At 28.3% G+C, this 20,836-nt stretch overlaps 2 protein-coding genes across 4 annotated transcripts in view; one reads left to right on the forward strand and one right to left on the reverse strand.

Annotated features, from left to right (window-relative positions):
• Positions 1–20,836, forward strand: part of LOC148227885 (acetylcholine receptor subunit alpha-like) — a 299,478-nt gene that overhangs the window by 119,110 nt on the left and 159,532 nt on the right. For 2 of the 3 annotated variants that reach the window (XM_088200522.1, XM_088200523.1), the window contains exon 2: positions 4,185–4,339. In XM_088200522.1, coding sequence (XP_088056648.1) covers positions 4,185–4,339 — 155 coding nt within the window. Of the gene's footprint in view, positions 1–4,184; positions 4,340–20,836 lie in introns of those variants that run through there. The other variant, XM_088200526.1, reaches the window with a different exon arrangement.
• Positions 7,103–8,068, reverse strand: LOC148227886 (uncharacterized). The gene is made up of 3 exons (XM_088200531.1): positions 7,977–8,068; positions 7,398–7,916; positions 7,103–7,333 (listed from the first exon to the last, which is right to left on the reverse strand). Exons 1-3 carry the CDS (start codon positions 8,016–8,018, stop codon positions 7,220–7,222), a joined length of 675 nt encoding a protein of 224 aa, XP_088056657.1. The 5' UTR covers positions 8,019–8,068; the 3' UTR covers positions 7,103–7,219.

Consider the following 20,836-nt stretch of genomic DNA (forward strand, 5'->3'; position numbering starts at 1 on the left):
ATATTTTAAATAAAAATTATTTTTTTAAAAAACCACTTTTATTAATATTAAGAAAATATTTTCGAAAAATCAGGCGATTAACTATTTTTCTTTTGGAACAATAAATCTATGATATCTGTGTCTTTAAACGAGCTCTTCTAGGTGCTTTATTAATTTTTATACCACGGTCCATAGAACCACTTGAAATTTTTTTCTAATGAATTATATTTCTCATCATATTTTCTCAGTTATCTAAAAGAAACTTTTAAGAAAGGACTGCATAAAAAATTGTAAATCTGTAAATATTTATCAAAACATCTGGATTTCAGTTTTAATTTTATCAGTACATTTCAACCATTAACTAACTTATTTTTATTTATGTTATGACATTCGCAAATTTTAACAAAGTATTTCGATTTTCATTCTCATTGTTTCTTGAAATCCTAACGTCTTAATCTCTGGATTTCCTGCTTCGTCTGCAAACACAAATAAATTCATCAAGAGTCCCGCCCTTGACGAATATGAATAAGCGCGAAAGCTCGTGTTTAAGCAAATTTGATCGCGCTCACAAGATTTATTGCCGCTATGTAGTGGATTCAACAACAACAAGAGTACGAGGTGTAGGGTTCAAGTTTTTCGAATCCTTTGGGCCGTATTTGCATACGGCCAACATAAATCAATTTTTGTACAGTACCGAGAGTTACGAACGCTACAATAAATATTTAATGCCGCCGTTGACATTTCATAGGGGCGCAAAAAATATATATATTGTATATGTATATAAAATTTACAAGTAAACCCATAAAAATATTTTTAGCATTTCTTAAATTTGAATGTATACATACATACATATAAATTCAAATAGCAAAGCAAAGAGTAATGCTTAATGAAAGTAGCAATTGTATCAAAAGCATATTTAGAATAACAAATTCTTTGATTTAAATTTCACTTGAAATATATATAGCTACAAATATTTAAAATAAATACATACAGCTAATAAATATAAAATTTTAATAAATACATATCTACAATACTTGGCTATTTTAATATTTTTGAAATAAGCTTTTTCCTTAATTTGTCGATTATATTACTTTTCAGTACAAAACTTTTGTATAAAATTTTTCCTTTATACCAAACTCATGAATCAATAAAATTTAGTAAACATTGAACCCTATTTCTTTATTAAAAGAGTTAAAATCATTTTTTGTTACCATAGTAACATCACTTACTTTTTTATTTTACACTATCATTAAATTGTTTGCATATATTATATTTGGTTGTTTCGTATAAAATGTACTATTTTTTTGTGAGATGTAAAACTCCCAATTATTTTTCACCACAATTTTGTTGATTAAAATATACTCTATTTATGAATAAATTACGTTAGAAATTCTTTTTGCTAATAATTTAACAATCTATAATATCACTCCTATATATTATATAATAGATTAAAAAAATAAATAAAAAAAAGATAGATTAATTATTAGAATTATTAAAGTCATAATCATACCTTAAAAAAAAATCAATAAAATTATTATTTACAATATATAAGGTAATTACCATTTTTTGTTTACCTCGGAAAACTAAAAAAAATAGTTATATAAATTATGGAAAAAATATATAATACAAACCTCAATAAAAAAAAATGCGCTTAAATTAATAATTTCATAAATTAATCTAAATATAATTGTAACCTAACCTCACCTAACAATTTTAAATAAATAAATTATAACCTTTAAAGCAGGATATATTTAGTCATACTATATTTATATATAAATTGAGGTTAGATATTTTTTTGCTGTCACCAATTTTTGTGTTTCTTCTCAAGAATTATTTTCGGGGGTTCCTCAAGGATCCAATCTGGGACCTCTGCTTTTTGTGTTATTTATTAATGACATAAATACAGCAATTAAAAATTCAAGTTTTCTTCTGTACGCAGATGATTTAAAATTATATAAATGCATTCGATCTGTTGCTGACTCCTTCTCTCTACAAAGTGATTTAGACTCTCTGTGGAGATGGGCTTCCGTTAACCGTCTGCCCTTTAGTGTCGGAAAGTGCCATACTGTGTCATTTTCTCGATCCCGTTCGCCATCAGCTTATTTCTACCATCTCGGTGGTAACATTTTGACTAGAGAAACTTCCATTAAAGATCTCGGAATCACTTTCGAGAGCAAATGGAGGTCTCTCTACACATACACGACGTCTGTGATAAATCTTCCAAGATGCTCGGCTTTGTTATGAGGAATGCCTTTCACTTTGACGATCCGTCAGTTATTCGCATCCTCTATGACACCTTAGTTCGTAGCATTCTTGAATCGGGATCTATAATTTGGAATCCCCGAATAGCCAAATATACCCTTTTAGTGGAAAAAATTCAAAAAAGGTATTTAAGATACCTTTACAAAAGGGCATTTGGTTATTATCCGTACTTATATCCCAGCGCCTTTCTTTTAGGAGCGTTGGGATATGATTCGCTGAATTCTCGCAGAAAGCTGTATGTCGCTAAGCATTTTTTCAAACTACTAAAAGGTGCTGTCGACAATCCAGCTATTCTCGAGGAATTCCAGTTTTGGGTTCCAGAACATTTTCGAGAATCACGATCGAGACCTCTTTTGATGGCAGTTAGGGCTAGGACATCCGCACTTGCCGACTCGCCTATAGCTGTGGCCATACGGCTCCTTAATACGCTGGCATTGAAAATTGATTTATTTAATGTTAGCTACGAGGATCTGATCCGGTTTATATCTTTTAATTTTAATATTTTATAATTTTTTTTGTTATGTTTAAGTATTGTTATATTTATTTATATATATACGTTTTTTTATGTTTTATAAATTTATAATTTGCTTTCGACCATCGTGGCGCATTGGGGTAACCTGTTAGGCCACGATGGTCTTAATTTAATCGAAAAAAATAAAATAATAAAATAAAATAAAATAAAAATAATTTAAGAAAAATTATAAATTAATTATTTTTCAAGAAGAAGAAAATCTTACTGATTTTTAGAGAATTTTTGTAGATCTTTTCTTGATAAACATTTAGTTAGTACGAACATGTTAAAATGTTTTACATCCGCTGTATTTTTTTATACTGCTGCATAAAAAAGAGCAAGTCCATGCCAAATGATTGAAACTGAGCTTTCAACAGTGGTCGGTATTTTCAAGTATTTAAATGGCAAAAAATTGTTAAAAAATACTTTTTTATCTTAGCTTTGGTAATCTAAGAACTACAATAAAAATGGGAAAATTTCTCCGTATGCCTTTTTTTGCCTATAAGCTCACTTAAATCATGTTTTTTCAATAATCCAAATAAGTATTTGCTTAAAAAAGTAAAATTAGTAATGGATACTTTTCTCTACGATACAAGTATAAATATGAGAGCCCTAAATTTATTCATTTTATAATCAATAAATCGATTTGTTCTGATAATTTCGATTATTCGCTTATTATTAATTTATTGCTAGAGAAAATTAAGAAGTGAAAATGAGATTCTCAATTCTCAAAAAATTTAAAGCTTCGGAAAACCAAAATACCTAGTCTCGTTTAATATTTTTTATAGTATTTTTTGGTATAATTATGCTAATGAGGTATATTGTATATTATTTATTTTAAAAGTCATGGAGTATTTCTTACTTTGAAAAATAACGATTTATCGTGAAAAAGTAAAGCAAATTGTTGGGATTCTGTAAATAGCAAGAACGTGTTTCGGGTTCTTATGAAGTTTGTGATTAGCAATCCGTTTCTCCATAACGTCTCACCTTACATCTCGTCGGAAATATGAAAAAGTTGAAGATTTTCCAAATTCGATTACGCGCTCCCGAGAGCCTTCGGCAGCCATGATAAGGCCTCTGGAGTGGCTCTTCTGGAATTTCATATACACAAAGCCGTCGTTGTTTTCGCATTGAAAATCCCTTTGTATCATATAGCACGTAAGATGATACACCACCCGGGAATAGCGCGCGTGCCTCTCTCTCTCTCTCTCTCAAAAGCACACTTTTACAAATCCAAAGTCCATAACCATATTTTTCTTGTCCGCAAAACCTCTTTTGGTTTGTTACTGCTTTATATTATATATTGTTTTTCAACGTGGTGGTTTTTCGTTGCATTTACAATAGTTAAATATCTAAGCTATACTGTTTTTCATATTATATTCAAATTACATGATTTATAGGTCAATAACGATACTTTTTTTATGTTTCACAGAACCTCAAGAACCAGATTATGACAACTAATCTGTGGGTGGAGCAGTCATGGTACGACTACAAACTGAGATGGGAGCCCAAGGAATACGGAGGAGTCCACATGCTGCACGTGCCATCCGATCACATCTGGAGACCGGACATCGTTCTCTATAACAAGTAAGGCTTTCCTCGAATTTCCTCGTTTTGCTCACTTTTTTCCACCCCCTCCCCCAATAATCAATCGAAATATTAATGTATACTCACTGGTTATGTCTATTTATTTACAAAAATATTATATATTACATCCTAAACTAATATCACTTCAGTTTAATTTGTGGCCTTCATGCATTATTATCAACCTGTGCTTGCAAATCGATGTGTTTTTTTTTTGTTTTTTTAAAAACTAATTATGATATGTTTTATTCGAACAATATGTGCCCATTGTGTAAAAGGAGACGTATGAGCTATCGATATATACGTATGTATAAGATATGCGACGTTATTATTGTTATTATACATTTTTATTACGATAAAACGGCATGTGGTAATAAAATGGCCAATTGTTTTAGATTTATGGATTTTATAAGAGTTATCGAGTCTATAAGGTTTGGGGTTCTATTATAGTTATAGTAATAATATTAAAAATTGAATTATAAAGGTAATAAATAATAGGAAAATAAGTTTTTGTATTATCTCTTTAATAGCATAAAACATTACTTACTTTTAATACAAAAAAATATTTAATTACTGATTAATTTAAATAAATATATTATCCATTCATAAAAATGCTTATTCTTAAGTATAATAATTATCTATTTATTATTAATTTTATATAGCATTAGTTTTTATTTTATAATTAAAAACATAAAAAATATGTTCATTTCTTGACTTTTAGTTATTTTAATAATCATGCTATTTAAAATAGGAAATTGTATATATATTGTTTTCTCGCTATTTTTTTTAAGATCCATAGATTAGTATTTTTAAGGAGTTGAAGTTAAAAAGCTATTAAGTTATATTACTTTCAGATTGTTACATAAATAAACATTACATATACAAAGTTTGTATCGATTTTAACATTTTTTTATTATATCTCAATTATATTTCAAAGCTAATGCAACTAAATTAAATAATTATACTTGATTTTAATAAATTTGGGAAATGCAATTAAAGTACAATTTTGAGTTTTAGGGTTAATACAGTAATACAAATTTTCATTATAAAATCGATAATAGCTTAAAAAAGAGACTTGAAGAAAAAATGAATCTAATATTTGTAATAAAAATGTTTAACAATGTAATTACTTTTAGTACAGTCACTACTAATCTCTCTTTGGTTGTGACCAGGCGCGTACGGTGACATACATTCCCTTTCGCTCGCTCGCATGTTAAGTCACGAGAGTGAGTGAGAAATAAGAGCATGCGTAATGCATGTAACGCATGCCATTATCTCCAGCCTGGTTGTGAATATTGTTTTTTCTTGAAAATTTCTCAAGAAAATCTAGAATTTTCAACGCCTTTTTTGTAAAAAATTGAATTTGTACGAATATTTTTAAATATTTAGCAAGAGGTGCATAAGAAAGGATGGGTCCGTGCCAGATATTTGTAAATATGCACAATTTGTTAAAAAAATTTGTAGAAGTTAGGTTTAATTTTAATGGCAAAAAATTGTTTACGATTTTCTCAACTACTCTAATCTGCTTATGTTTACTTTAGTAATATAAGACTACACTGTTATGGGTGGATTACTGCGCAAACAAAAATTGCGCAGAATCTTACTAATCTGACAATCTTGAGATTCTCAGTAATCCAATACTATCTAATGGTTAATGATATGATAAATTTTTAGTGTCTTGTACTTTTTATATATGTACATCGTATTTTTTAATTTTATGTAATTTGACTTTATTTCTAAATAAACCCATTTACCCAATAAATTATTTTTAAATATGTTTGTGTATAAAATATCATATTTTTTTCTTTTTTTACACCGTCCGAAAAAAAAGTGTGCTGGATAAAAGTTTTTAGAAATTTGAAAAAGTTTGAGAACTGCTGGTTAACTCAATTTAAATTATTTTTATTTAAATTCCTAGATTACTTGCTTTTATAATTTTAAAATCATCAATCAATTTTAAAATCTAATATAATGTAATAATTAATTACTATTTCCGGCGAACCACATGTTGAGAACCACTTAATAATGGCTTGAATTGATGCATTGTTACATTTATAACATGTCTAGAAAAATTTGTTAAAATATTCGGACCACATCAAAAGATACATAAGTTTGTCTGGTAGTGAAACTGCCTGATGAAAGAAATATAAAATATATTTATAAAACCTTCGCATTTGTCTAAATATAATTAAAAAAAAAAATATTAAAATAAAATGAAAATTCATACATTTATTTAGTCATCTCTTAAAAAAAAGCAAATAAAACACTAAACATATATTTTTAATTTGACATGGAAACGAAAACATGCACAGGACGCCAATTGGCGTCTGCGGTGTTTAACTTTCGGCACACTCAGGACGCCAATTAGCGTGAGCGGTAGGTAAAGTGTTAAGAAAAATGTGTGATTATATATCTACTAATATATTAAAATTAATAATAAATAATTTTCCACTTCTTTATATTTAAATTACTATGATTTTAATTTACATCCTTAAATATTAGTAAAAATTTTGCAAAAAAAATCGGTTCAGATATTTTAGAAGTTGTGACTTATTTTTTTTAGATTTTGATATTGCTACCAAAACAAAACCGTACTAAAAACAATCTGGCACTATTTAAATGACATTATTATAAAATATTTGTACTTTAAGTAAAGATAGCTATGTATTATTTTCTTTTTATAACAAGAATAATAATATACAAACTGTCATTGGAAAATATAATTTTTAGTAGTTTATAAAAATTATTAAAAAAAATCTTTTCATGGAAAAAAGTGTTGTTTATTAAACGAATAAATATAGTAATATTTTAAAATAAAATTACATTGTAAAAAATATGTTAAAAATATCAACTAGTAGCAATTTTATTTTTTTTAAATTATATTTAACAATTTTTAATATCTTCCATCAAGGATTGAACTTTTTGGATACACGTCAAAGTTTTTGAATTGATTTCTTCTCCCTTCTTCGCCACGTCGCTCTCCATAAAATTGAAATGCTATAACGTTAAAAAACGTAAATTTACATAAAAAAAAAATATTTAATTAAATAAAAAATCTTACTTTTAAAACACAGCCGAATATATTTGTATTCTCTCTGCTAGCTATACAGTCGGTTAAATCTTTAACCGTTCCGTTATAAGTCGAAATAACCTCACCGACCAACTCGCCCAACGAATCAAATACGTCTTTAACCAGATTCATATTTTTAGCTATGCATTCTATATAAAGGATTCTTTTAAACCAAGGAAGTCCGTTGGCTCTGGCTATGGCAGTAGATATCAGATCGTTCACGGCAACGTTAACGGTACTAATTGAGTTCTCTATGGCGTTTGAAATTGCAGAACCGATGTCTGAAACAGTCTTGTTAACGTCCGGTCTGTCTTTGTCCAACGTCGTTAAATTTACTCTAGAAAATGAATCTTTGACAGTGCCGATTTGTTCGATTCCATCATGTGGAATTTTATTAGTGAGGTTTGAAAAATAGCCTGCAACAGTTTCTGCAAAGTGGTCGAATCTTTTAAGAGCTGATATTTTATTGAACACTTTTGTTCTGATTCTATCACCGTCTATGGATTGTACCTGGATAACATAGGCTTATTTTATATTTTTTTATATTTTTAAATAGTGTTTAAAAGTTACCTTTGCAAACACGTAGCACAGAACTATCACAGTTAACTTCATATTAAACGAGTGTTCAATATAATGTGTCTGAAAATACTAACATAAATGAGAGAAATGTGAGTCAATAAATGTTAATGTTTGATCAGCTTAATTAGCAAGTATTGTTAGTATAATTCTATATGACGTATATCCGTAACATACGTTTCTGTACATGTATTAATAAATTACAGAGTAAATTAAAACAACGACGTTATTTATATCCCATATATGGATTACTGCATATTAGATTCGTCTTATCAATGACATCTTACAGTTCGTGGAAAACATAATTTGTTCAGATGATGTTTTAATTTATCCGTACTTAATTATAATACATTTTCGATTAAATCTGATCGTAAAATACAGAGTTATATATGATTTATTTAAATAATATCTAAAGAAGTTAAACTCGTACACTTGATTAATCTCATAATTTGGCTTGTTTGACTGCAATTGTCGGTTTCTCTCATGAAAATGTACTCGCCAAGTAATAAAAGACACAGTACGATCCCGCTTTATGTTACCCCGTAAAAATGTTTCATTACATAAACATGTCTACGATAACCCAGTGAATAAGACAAGTGCGTTGAAGTCAAATTTGATCTTATTTGATGAAATAGAAGCATATTTTTGTGAAATGTTTCTCTACGAATTTTGGTTAGAATACTTTTTTTTTTATCAAACGTTATATTACAGTAGAACATAATTATATTAGAAAAAAAGTATAGCTTAAACACATAAAAAAACTAATCATTTCCGTCACTCATTACAAGGCACATTATCTGGGGGCGCAGACCCTCGGCGACGCACCATCGTAGTCCTCATGAGGAACAAATATAATGCTTTTAGCCATTTAATAGAGACCCCATAAGCCAAGAGAGAACGACTTTAAATATATTGTCATGAGGTGTGGTTAAGAACCTTTGATATCCTTGGAGCTAGGCTATTGAGAAAAAAATATTTTAATACGTCACATGTCTTCTAATTTTTTTTTAAAAGCTTATCTCGTTCTGTGAAACAACATTATTCGGAAAATATTTTTTGCTTTCTTAGACCATTACATAGATCAGTTGTTTGATTCAATAACTATCATACATACAAGTCCTAGTGTTTTTGAATATAAACAATATTTATAAAATATGTTTTTTTTTTATCTCATAAATTTAAATGATATGTGTAAACATTACAATATTTGATTAAGTATTATATGGTACAGTTTTTTTTGTTGATTTAATATCATTTTTACTGTACATATATTATACTTTTATGTACAAGGCAATGAACCTTTTTGTAAATACATGAAGCCTCTTTAAGATAAACTTACCTGAATTTTCAAACGAAAAATATTCAGATTCTTCCAGATACAAACATCTTAGGAATTTTCTTTGTATACTTCTAATAATACGGAATATGTACTGAGATTCCGTTTTATAATATGCTAAACACCAATGTGGCATATAAAATATGAAGCGTGACTTTATTGTTGAGGTGCTTCGCATTTTGCGTCACAAATCAAAACATTTTTGACGCAAGATTATAAAAATATACATAAATCACGTAGGAGTTTAAATAAATTTTCTCATTAAAATATACTTAAATATAATTTTCCTGAGATAAAAGCACCAGTTTTCTAGGAATTGTTATACATAACACGTATCAGCGATAAACAGTAATAGGTTTACTAAAACTATCTAAATCTACATATAACAGTGTGATCCTATATCTAATTTTAAATCAAAATGTATTTATGGTTTTATTTAATAAATTTAATATATGCAATATTCAAAAGAGTTTCTTGGATACCTGTATTTGAGGGAATAGATCGTATTCCCAAGATGTATATAAATCCCTGCCGCAAAATTAATTATACTAGCTTATTAATAGTAAATCCACCACAATGTTAAAGCAAAGCATAAACACGTACATAGATGAAGATAAAGAAAATAAGCGCTCGTTTCGCGGAAGGTGCTAGCCATTTTTAAAGCTCTGGAATAAATCAAGTGGCCGTTTAAGTATCAAAAAAGCGCTAGGGCGCAATTGAATGTGGGTGAAAATTTTATTGGTATCACTTTACAACCGCCGCATAAAGAAAATTTGCATTGGACAATGTGTTAGGTTTTCAGACTACATTGACCGTGGCGGTTTATTACTTTGTAGAAACTGCTCCATTAGAATTTCCATGCGAAAGTTTGTGGGAAATTCGGTAGCGCAACTTGCAGAAGCGAAAGCTCAAACGGTGCATCGGCGCATTTTACAACCTTTTCCCGATACAATGGGACTCGAACAACAATGGGAAACTATATAATGGCGCGCCAGGGAATTGTTTGTCTTTGCTTCTTTCGCTGAGAGGCAATAATACGTGGTTCAAAGCAGTAATGAATTTTTAAAGCGCAACTACACTTGATTTGTGGTAATATGAGAAACATTCGGTATTAACAAATTCTCTATCGTATATAGTCGGTAAATTGTACTTTTTCTTAACTAAAAAAAATGTAAAAGCAATAAAGCAATATTTTTTTAGATTTAATTAATTACTAAAATGATTTTCTATGACACATGTTTGTTATATTTTTATTTTTATTTTAAATATTACTAATTTTTTTCTATACTTAAAAATACGACGTATATCAAGTCAGTATAATAGAGGAATATATTAAAACATGAATGCCACACTACACCTGAACTAATTTAACCTCGCAAATTAATTTGCAATTGTATTACTGTCCTTGAAGAATGTTTTATATGTAAAAAATACATTTTTTTAATGAAATGGCGAACATGAATGTATGTATATTTTGTGTATAAATTTGTTTGTCGTAACATACTAAATTCAGTATAACAAAATGTTCAATATTTATGCGGTAAGATAGTGTATCGGTCGGTTCACTTTATTGCCCCGTTTAAGAGGATCGTAAAGGCATAAAAAGACGCGTATAAATTCATAGTTTGAAATTTACCGAAGGATAATCGAGATAGAAAAAGCCTTGCGAATGCTCTGATTTAATGCAAATCCTACCGACATTATCGGACCTTTTCGGATTCATTGTCCGTGCCATTTTTGCATTATGTTCACATTGGGAAAAATTCAGGATTTATGTAACATTTTATCAAAATATGCTAATTTTATTTTGCATTTATTGATGAATTATTAATGTAATAGTTTGCATAATTTGCCACAAATTTTTAAATCTAACGGTTCTTGATTTCGAGCATTTTAATTAATTGTTTCATGTTTTTCTCTTTGGTTGATTTTTTTAAGAAAAATGCTTATTGTAGTGGAACTCATGACGCGTCTTTATATATTAATTTTAAAACACAATAACTATCGTTGCTTTTATTATATTGAAAAAAAACTAAATTAAAAATGCCTGTGTTTGTTATTCAACTGATACGCCTTATTGTCTCAAAATGGCCACTAGTCAAAAAATGAAAAAATATAGTTACGAAAAAAATGTAAATCTTTTTTCATCCATCTCAATGTTTGTTAGTCAGCTTGATCCAATATTTTGTTTTAAAAAATCATTCAAATAATTTAAAAAAAATCCAAATTCGATTATAAACATGTCAGTGTAAATACCGTAAAAAATAAAATATTTTCTTTTAAAAAAATATACTTTTTTTACATTTCTTGTTATTCACATTGATTTTTAAACAGATGTGATATTACTCATATTGACATTAAACTTTTTTTATAAATATCTCAGCTAAGTGTGCTAGCCAGTCTGATCCGCCATCTTGTTTCAAAATAACAGCTATCCATGTTATATAAAGATTGGATTGAAAAAAATGTGACAGCTCTTGTTAAATAGCATTCACTTTGTTTGAAAGGAAAATGAGTAAGAATTTACAAATAATGAGTAATACAAAAAACTAGCTAAGTTCCTTAGGCAATCTGATTTTCCATCTTATTTCAAAATGGTGGTTTTTTACATTTTTTTGTAATTCGTATGGGCTTTTAAGGACACTATAACTGTCGTAATTTATATGGATATAAAACTTATAGTAAACATATAAATTGTATATATTTCAGCTAAGTTCGTTAGCTAACCCAATCTGCCATCTTGTAAAAGAAAAATCAAAACTCTGGTAAAAATCTGGTAAAAAGCGTTTCGAAATGAAAATTAAAATTAAAAAAAATATGAAAGAAACTAAAAAAATATTTCTACAAAATATAAAAAATAAAATTTTGCCTTTCGGGTAAGGTTTTTAGTACTATAGCTGCCGTAGCTTATTTAAAAATATACAGTGTAAATATCTTAGCTAAGTTTGTTTCCCAGTCTGATCCGCTATTTTGTTTAAAAATGGCGGCCGTTAAAATTTTAAATTTAATTCTAAAACCAAAGGAAATAAGATATATTGAAAATGAATTTACTTTTATTGGATAGAGGAAACGATAACTGCCGTAGTTTTGAATAAATCGACATTAAATCTTATTCTAAATACTGCTTGTTAGCCAGCTGATACGCCATCTTGTTTCAAAATAGCGACTAATCAAAAAATTAAAATATGAAGCTCCGTTAAAAAATCCTATTTAAAAATCGAAAGATGTAAAAACGTGCAAAAAATTGAAAAATGTGTTTTTTTTTAATGATTTTTTTTGCCGCAGTGTTAACCCTTTGAGTAATGAATTTATATATGTTTGTGATTTTCCATAATTATTGATTTTATAGTGAATTATAGAAACAAATTAGTGCCTTTCCACGTCTTATTGCTTTAATTTATTTCACTGCTTTTTTTAAATACTTTTTAAATTATTAAAACATACTAATGTATGTTTTAATAATTTATTTGAACATTTTTTGTTTTATTAAATTTTGTTAAACTATTTAATATATTATTCGACTTTTGTGATTTTTTTTATCAATTCAGAGGCTCTCAATATTTTTATTAAAATTAATATAAAATATTTTTTTGTTGTATTCATTAAGTTTGTACTCTTTAATATATTTGTGTTATTTTCTATAGAAATTATTTATATGAAAGCAAATTTAAATTTTTTTTTTATAAATATAATATTCTTTATTTATTATACCATTTAATAAAATTTCAATTTTTTTATTTAATTATAGTGTTTTTCATCTATGAATTCTTCAGTTATATATGTATATGTATGTACATCAAAACAGTGAAAGATCGACTACCGTACATGTACGGCGATATTCCTCGAAGGGTTCATTATATTGACATAAAACCTATTCTAAAAATATATATTGTATATATCATATATAACCTGTGTTTGTTTGCTAATTTTATTTAAAAAAAATTAAAATGAAAATGAAACGGTTTTGCTTTAATGTAGAATATAACATAATTTAAGAACACAATAACTACCGTATTGTTAATTATATTGACATAAAACCCATTTTAAAAATAGATCTTTTAAATATCTCGCCTCGTTTGTTAGCCGGCTTGATCCGCCATCTTATTTGAAAATAACGATAATAATAAATCTATCTAATTTTGGCCACAAATTATTATTGTCCACTAATATTTATTACTACATTTAGAACTTTTGCCAACTTTGTAAAAATGCAATTCCAGCTTTTAAATTTAAAGGTATTTATTAAATTGATGTAACATTATTGTGCTGAAATTAGGGGGCGCAGTATCTGAATGTGTGCCGACCCTCTGGTGATGTGCATGTTAGGGCAGATCCTCTGGGAGCCTGATTGTCCCGAGGAAGCTCTGGGCATATTGGCCGCCAGAGCAAAACGTTTAATATATTTCATATATTTTTTATCTTTGACTCAGTCGTTTATTTTTGTACTTAATCTTAAGTATTGACCATCAAGGCCATTAAGCGTTTAGATCTTATGTATATTTTTTTAAAATTGCAGAGAAGACATTCTTCTGGGACTAATTTAGTTCATATAATTTTCGATTTGATCTTTTGAAATGCACAAAAATCACCCATATTTATTAAAAAAAAAAAATTCAGCTTCTGCTAAATAATTTAATATGTTATCCATAGGTACGTTTTCTGTTTCTTTGATAAGCCAACAGCATGATTTTACTCTCGCCTGTTCCTCAATCGCTAACCTCCTTTGTATTTTATGACAAATATATTCAATATTCCTAATAAAATATATCTAAATCATTTATTTTAAAGTATTGTTCTGTAGATCGCATGCATAATTGTTTAATTATGCAAAATAACGACTTTCTTTTAATATCATCTGACAATTTTCGTATTTTTCAAAAGCAAAAACAATATCTTTTAAACAAAATATTTGTATCAAAAACTCTAATAGCAGTAACGTTGATGACTTAATTTTCTTTATCGTTACAGATTACACAAATAAAAAAGCAATTGCATTTACATTATTAATTTATTCATTGCATGATTATTGTATCTTCAGAATATTCAATTGTATTAGATTTTGATTGCCTTGTTGTTTATTTTAAGTGAATCCCTTATATTCTACTAGATACTAAAGGTTACTAATGAGTGTACTCATTAAAAACACATTACATTTTTTCAGTTAAATATGTATGAGAAGTGCTATGAGTATAAAAAAACACCGATTGTTACTCAAAATTTTAAATTAGTCTGATTTGATTGAGAGTGATAAAAATAAATTAATAAACTTATTGAACGCATTAAATAATTATTGATTGCTTTCACTGTGATTAAGGTTTATTAAACATAATAAACTTTTAATATTTTTCTTGTTTAAAAGAATAATATACATCCATAAATTTAAAAAAACCTTTACAAGAGTATCTCTGTATTTCACAAATAGCATCCAATTGTAGTGAAACCCTCGCTCGATGCAATTGCAATAATAAAACAGAGCTTTCGTCGCTCGGAGTAAGGAAAATTCATACGTCTGCTCCGTAAATAACCTTTTACCGAGACACAATCCCAAACTGCGCCCCGTACCTGGGTCATTGGGGCTTTATAAGGCTTTACTGCAAAATAATGTATATATCACCGAAACGCCCGTAGAATATTGCGCCTCTGCCAGAAACAATAACGAGCTGAATCCCCTATATGAATTAGCAATCTGAGATGATGGATCCGCCCCCGCGATTGGATAGTTTGTCACCTCTGATCTGATCGGATTTGTTTAACGTCATATTCGGGCGTCTAGTGAGATATTGCCGAATCCAAAGCAAGACAAATGACAAAGATTCTGGAGGATTCGAAAACGTTTTTGCACACGTTCCGGGGATTTGTTATAGGGTCTTAGCAGTAAAAAAACAATGCTTAATCAAGCTTAAATGCGGTTGGTTCTGGGATTTGATAGTGGGATGTAATGTCGTTATTGGATAACGATATATCTCGTTACTGTGAGTCTCAATTATTTTTAAAATATACATTTAAACATAGTTCCATACAAGTTTATGTATTGTCTAATTAAAATATAGAACACAATAGTATTTCAAAATTATGTTCATATAAAACCAGTCCGTAAAAAAAGAACAAATTAATAAATTAATAAATAAGCGACTGTAGAAAGTTTGTTTTGTCCGAATTTCTATTGTATTATACTGAAAGTTTATGCTCTTGCTGGATCGTCTGTGTCGATTTGGTGTGAGCTTCACTGATGGCCAGCACAGGGCTGCACTTTTGTGTATTTCAAAGTTAAAAGTCAAGTAATGAACAGAAGTAATATTTTCGAGTATATCATAAAATTCACTTTTAGCAATTATATGTGTTTTTGAAAGTTTTGAAATGCCATTATTATATTAATACTGTTTAGCGCTACACGTTATAGCGTCAGATGTTTTTGCTGGTATGTGTCGATTTGGTGTCAACTCCACTGGTGGTCAGCTCAATCTGAAATTTGATATATAATTGAGAATCAATATTCTGGAGGATATTAAAAAACTTCTTGATCAATTTTATGTAATTTGAGAAGTATACAATTTTCTATGTATTTTGAGAGGTATATGACTGAGAATCAATATTCTTGAAAATATCAAAAGACTCGTCTTGACCAATTCTATGTAACTTGCGAAGTATACAAATCTTATTCTTATCTTATTAACAATTTATCGCTAGAAGTTCAAAGCATCTTGCTTGACAATAGGGTACATACTGAATACTTTTATGTAGTTAAAAAATGATTGGTTATATTTAAAAAAACACGTTCCTTCTTTATTTAAATTGTGACACTCACGACACTTAGTGACGTTTAAGTTTCTGAAATAAAATACCCGAGCTCGAATCTCATATATACCGTGGTGCTTATTTTAAATTTCAATCGTGTTTGGTAGATCAAAATTATTGATAATTATATATTTATAATTTCGGTCGATCGTCACAGATAAAGTTTACCTAAATTTTTCTAATCTCACGGATAATTATCGTGATGATTTTTAAAATCATGATAGGTCGTCTTATGTATTAAAAGCTCTTTATAGAGAATATTTTGTATGTATTCAACAAAAAAAATTGCGCCATAATTTTTTTAGCGTCATACCGCAAAAAAGGTAAAAAATTTAATGGTGCATAGAAACTAAAAATCTATAAATTTTAACGCGTCGTTTATTTCAAACATAAAAATTATAAAGTGTGTGACTGTATTTTTTTCAGGGTCCTAGAGCAAAGCTAAGCAAATAATTATTAAAGTTTTTAAGATTTTAGATTTAAATAGGAAAAAATACATTTTTTTAGTTTAAATTTAAATTTTTAAATATTTTTTTCACAATATTATCTATATAATACAGAAGTTAGTTTATTAGTTATTTTGTTTCTTATCCTTATTTTTATTTATTTCAAAGCCTTGGCCGTTCTTCTAATTAGTTTTAATTATTTTAACATATATAATATAAGACTATGTGCAAATTAATATTAACTAACCATTAAAAAAAATTAAATCAGTTTACTTAATATCGAACAATACAAAATTTATTTATCAAAATTTTAAGACTATAACTGTGTAATTATTTCTTCAGTATTAATTTTCTAGCAATTAAAAAAAAAACACCCTAGATTTATATATTTTTAATGTACTACAAATTTAGATATAATTGTGCTTATATATTATTTATTTAGGATAAACTAATTTCAAACGATTCTCAGTACAATTTACAATCGAACAAATTCAATTCTGCAACTTTACTACAAACTACTTCCATTCTAATTGAATTAATGCAAAACCTTTACCGGTTACGACGTAAATTCATATAAAGTTGCCAGAGCATTATAGGGATACCCGGTAAAAACTTGCAATTTGGCGCAATTAAGCATGCACGAGGCCAAAGTTCAGTATGAAGAATTGCGCTCGAGCTTCCGCAACCCCTAACCAACCCCCTCTAGAGAGACGGGGGTAGTTATTAATTTTGCAGATGCATATTAATTACGAAACCCTGTGGTCAACCAGCATCGTTGAATCATTGAATCGTGCTTCTAATAATATTTCTTCGAGAGAATCTCTCCAGAAGGTGCATTCATTTTTTGAAGAAAACTTTCCCAATCCCCCTCTGGGCTTGCTAATTACTTTTTTTGCTAATGCCGGGTTTCTAGCTAATTTAACAACTTCTCCTAGCATTTAAGACCGAGCGAGTCTCTTTTTCGTAAAGTTCACTCTTAAAGATTAAACATAATGTGCTCATTTCAGAATAATACGAAAGCAATCTTTGTATCTACCGCTTTTTAATGACATCAAAGCTAAAATTTAAAATAATTTTAAACTAAATTTTAATAAATTTTCACACGCGTCAGGTATCTAGTTGATTTTTCATATTTTTTAATGATGTTTTAAGATTAGAATTTTTTAATAATATTAATACCGGAGTGCAATTAGACGGCAAATTTGCTTTCAATAAATTCAAAAAATATCATTTCTATCGCACATAAATAAACAAAGGAATAAATATTTAGCTCAATATTGTTTTTATTTTTTTGGGTTCAATTTATTGTGAAAATATTATTTTATTAATTGTTATTATATATTAAATTTCCTATTATTAAGTTGTTTTATGATTTGTATAGATACGTGTATCTTAAAATATTTTTTCATGCTTTACATCTGAGAAAAAAGTTTTACTAATGTTACTCCTCACCTAGCAAGCATATGTTATAATGTTATTATTATTAATTATATATATATTAAAATAATACTATGTTGTTACCGGGCTATTGAATACTAGTTCTTCAAAAATCGAGGCGTATACTCAGGTATTAATATATAATTTTTTATTCTACATATTAATTAAATAACCTTATCATACATATAATTGCCTTTTGTACTCTGATTAATTAATTAAATTAAAATCAATAGGCAAGTAATCTTTTTTAGGCTAGTTTATTTTATTATTAGTCCATTTTTAAAATTCTCGTGTAGAATACATAGCTAAATATCAGAAGATTAAGAATATATCTTTATTATTGATGTTCACAAGAACCGATCAAAATTTCATAGTTAATCCAAATAAGTAACCAATCGCAATTTTCCAATTTTCATTTTGGGCACACAGTCGCTCTTGTGTAACTATGGAAAAGTTATCCGCGAAACGGACTACTGTAAATATTTACTTTTGCCCCCGCCGGTCCGACATATCAAAGAGCTTTCTTCACTTACTTGAGCAACTATTGACTCTGCGATCTGCGCTTACCGAGAAGAAATAAGAATCGCGAACGAGAAGAAAAGACACTTTGCCTCCCTTGGCTTTTCCTACCCCATATTTTCTTCCCCCATTGCTAATACGTTGCTGGCGCATAGCCACACATCAAATATACCTAAATCGATAAAAGACACGTAAGCTTTTCCAAAAAACTTATTCTTACTTATATGTTGGAACTACTATATTTTAACCACATTTAAAATCGTGTTGATGTATAAAATGATGCAAAATGCAGCGTCATCGTGAGCTAAGTCATGTTTAAACCAAGAAGGGTTAAAATAGATTATGCACGTACATAATATTTTATTTATAAACTACCCCTTTTGTATGCGTTAGCAGTATAATACATTTTACACATCATATGTCAAGTTTCTAGCATAGCAATAAAAATAATATTAATATAGTTTTTAAAGAATATAATATTAAAACCTGTCAAATTAGCAGTTTAACTTTTCGGTAGAAGAGATTCAAATTGAATTACTGCGAGGGAGCAATTTTAAGATTTCATTTGAAATCCATAGGGAAAGTAAACCTAATATTGCAGAGCTTTTTCATTTCAATTTTGTACATAAAACATATTAAGCGCAATGCTTTTTTTTTATATAATAACCTTATTTTGTAAACATATTTGTTTTATAAATTTATATATAATGTAATATATTATTTTTTAAATAATTCTATTTAAAAAAATATACTTTTCTAATATAAATTTGCATTTGTGAATTTACGTGGTTTTGACTTAGGTTTATTTTTTTGTAGAGCCAAGTTATTTTGTTAAAAATAATATTTTTGTGTTAATTTACAGTTTGCGTACATATTTATAATATGTACCTGCTGTTTTCGTAGTCTTGTCTGCGTCTCGTAATCTAGTCATCTTCAAAAATTGGGTTTAACTTTGGATTTCGGGTGTCGTAACCGCACCAGAGTGACGTGAAGAGAGAAGCGGCCGCCTTGTCAATATTTTAAGCTTCCGTCAATGGTCAGCGTAGCTTTACTTTGCACGATATATGAACTCTTATGTGTCTCAAGTCGGGAGTAACTGTTAAAGTTCTTGTCGAAAGTGTTAACAAAAGAGAATTCCAAATAGAAGTGCTTATGAAAGTTTTTGACGTAATGGCCGATTACGAATATTTGGGTGTGTGACTTTTTATTTTTTTATTTTTAATACATATGTATAAAATAATCTCTATGAGTTTTTTTAATATCATATATATACGACCTAGCTCGATTTTTTTTAATTAATCATCACGATATTCATCTGTGAGATTATGAAAATCTAGGTAAACCTAATCTGTGATGATCGATCGGTATAGTATTTGTATTATAATAATCACTAATTTACCAGACACGATTGAAATTTAGAAATACTAAGGTCCGTATCGGGATTCGAACCCAAATCAGATCGATAGTCAGAAACTTATATCACTCGTATGTCGTGCTGGTAAAATAGTAAGATTTGTTTATTTCTATAATTTTTGTTATTATTATAGAATATTTGCGTAACTGTGTTTATCAGTGCAATCTAGTACTGTTTGTTTGAAAAAAACTAAACTGTTGCTACGCGACTAGACTTTTTTTCACGGTGAATGCATAAATTTTAAAAAGTGCTTTATACCTAGCCAGTGTATTTTTATCATTTTTATGAATCACGTCTCTATTGAGGAAAAGTAAAATTATTACATTATCTGTATTTACAGCGATTCTTATATGTATATGTAGTTTTTATTATATTTTTTATCTTAGACAAGCTCTTTGTAAATTGACAATTTAAAAATATTATGTTACTTATAATAATATAAACTTTTTAATAGCAATATTTTTTTTACGAGACGGACAAGAATAAGGGACGCAATCGCAACTTTCTAGGACACTCGAGAGCTCGTAGCTGGAAAATATATTATCTCTGTATATAATATATATAACGATTTTTTTAAATATTTTTTTTTCATATATATATATATATATTTTATCAGACACGCTAGCTTTAAGGTTATTTCTAAGAATGAATTGTATAATATTTTCCAAAATATTTATTACAATAATCATCCACATCTAATACACTTTCCCTTTACGGTTTATATTCAAACCGACATAAAAGACGGAAGCTCTCATTCAAATTCCGAACATAAAATCTGTACATAAACGAATAACTCTTTTTACGATCTCTGAAATTACACTTTTGATTCCATTCTGATAACCCACCATAAAACGGACGCATTAACGATTAAGTAAAATTTATACGTTTACGACCTATGTGTGTTTTT

Source organism: Plectrocnemia conspersa, unplaced genomic scaffold (genome assembly GCF_051122295.1).
Source record: "Plectrocnemia conspersa isolate PC_06_02 unplaced genomic scaffold, ASM5112229v1 ptg000012l, whole genome shotgun sequence".
Taxonomy (NCBI): domain Eukaryota; kingdom Metazoa; phylum Arthropoda; class Insecta; order Trichoptera; family Polycentropodidae; genus Plectrocnemia; species Plectrocnemia conspersa.

What these genes read in the sequence shown, in the direction of transcription:
- LOC148227886 (XM_088200531.1), bottom strand. Translation starts at nt 8,018, where the DNA reads ATGAAGTTAACTGTGATAGTTCTGTGCTACGTGTTTGCAAAG. An exon ending in TGTGCTACGTGTTTGCAAAG is followed by an intron (nt 7,917 to 7,976) that starts GTAACTTTTAAA and finishes TATGTTATCCAG; the next exon opens with GTACAATCCATAGACGGTGA. An exon ending in TATTCGGCTGTGTTTTAAAA is followed by an intron (nt 7,334 to 7,397) that starts GTAAGATTTTTT and finishes TTAACGTTATAG; the next exon opens with CATTTCAATTTTATGGAGAG.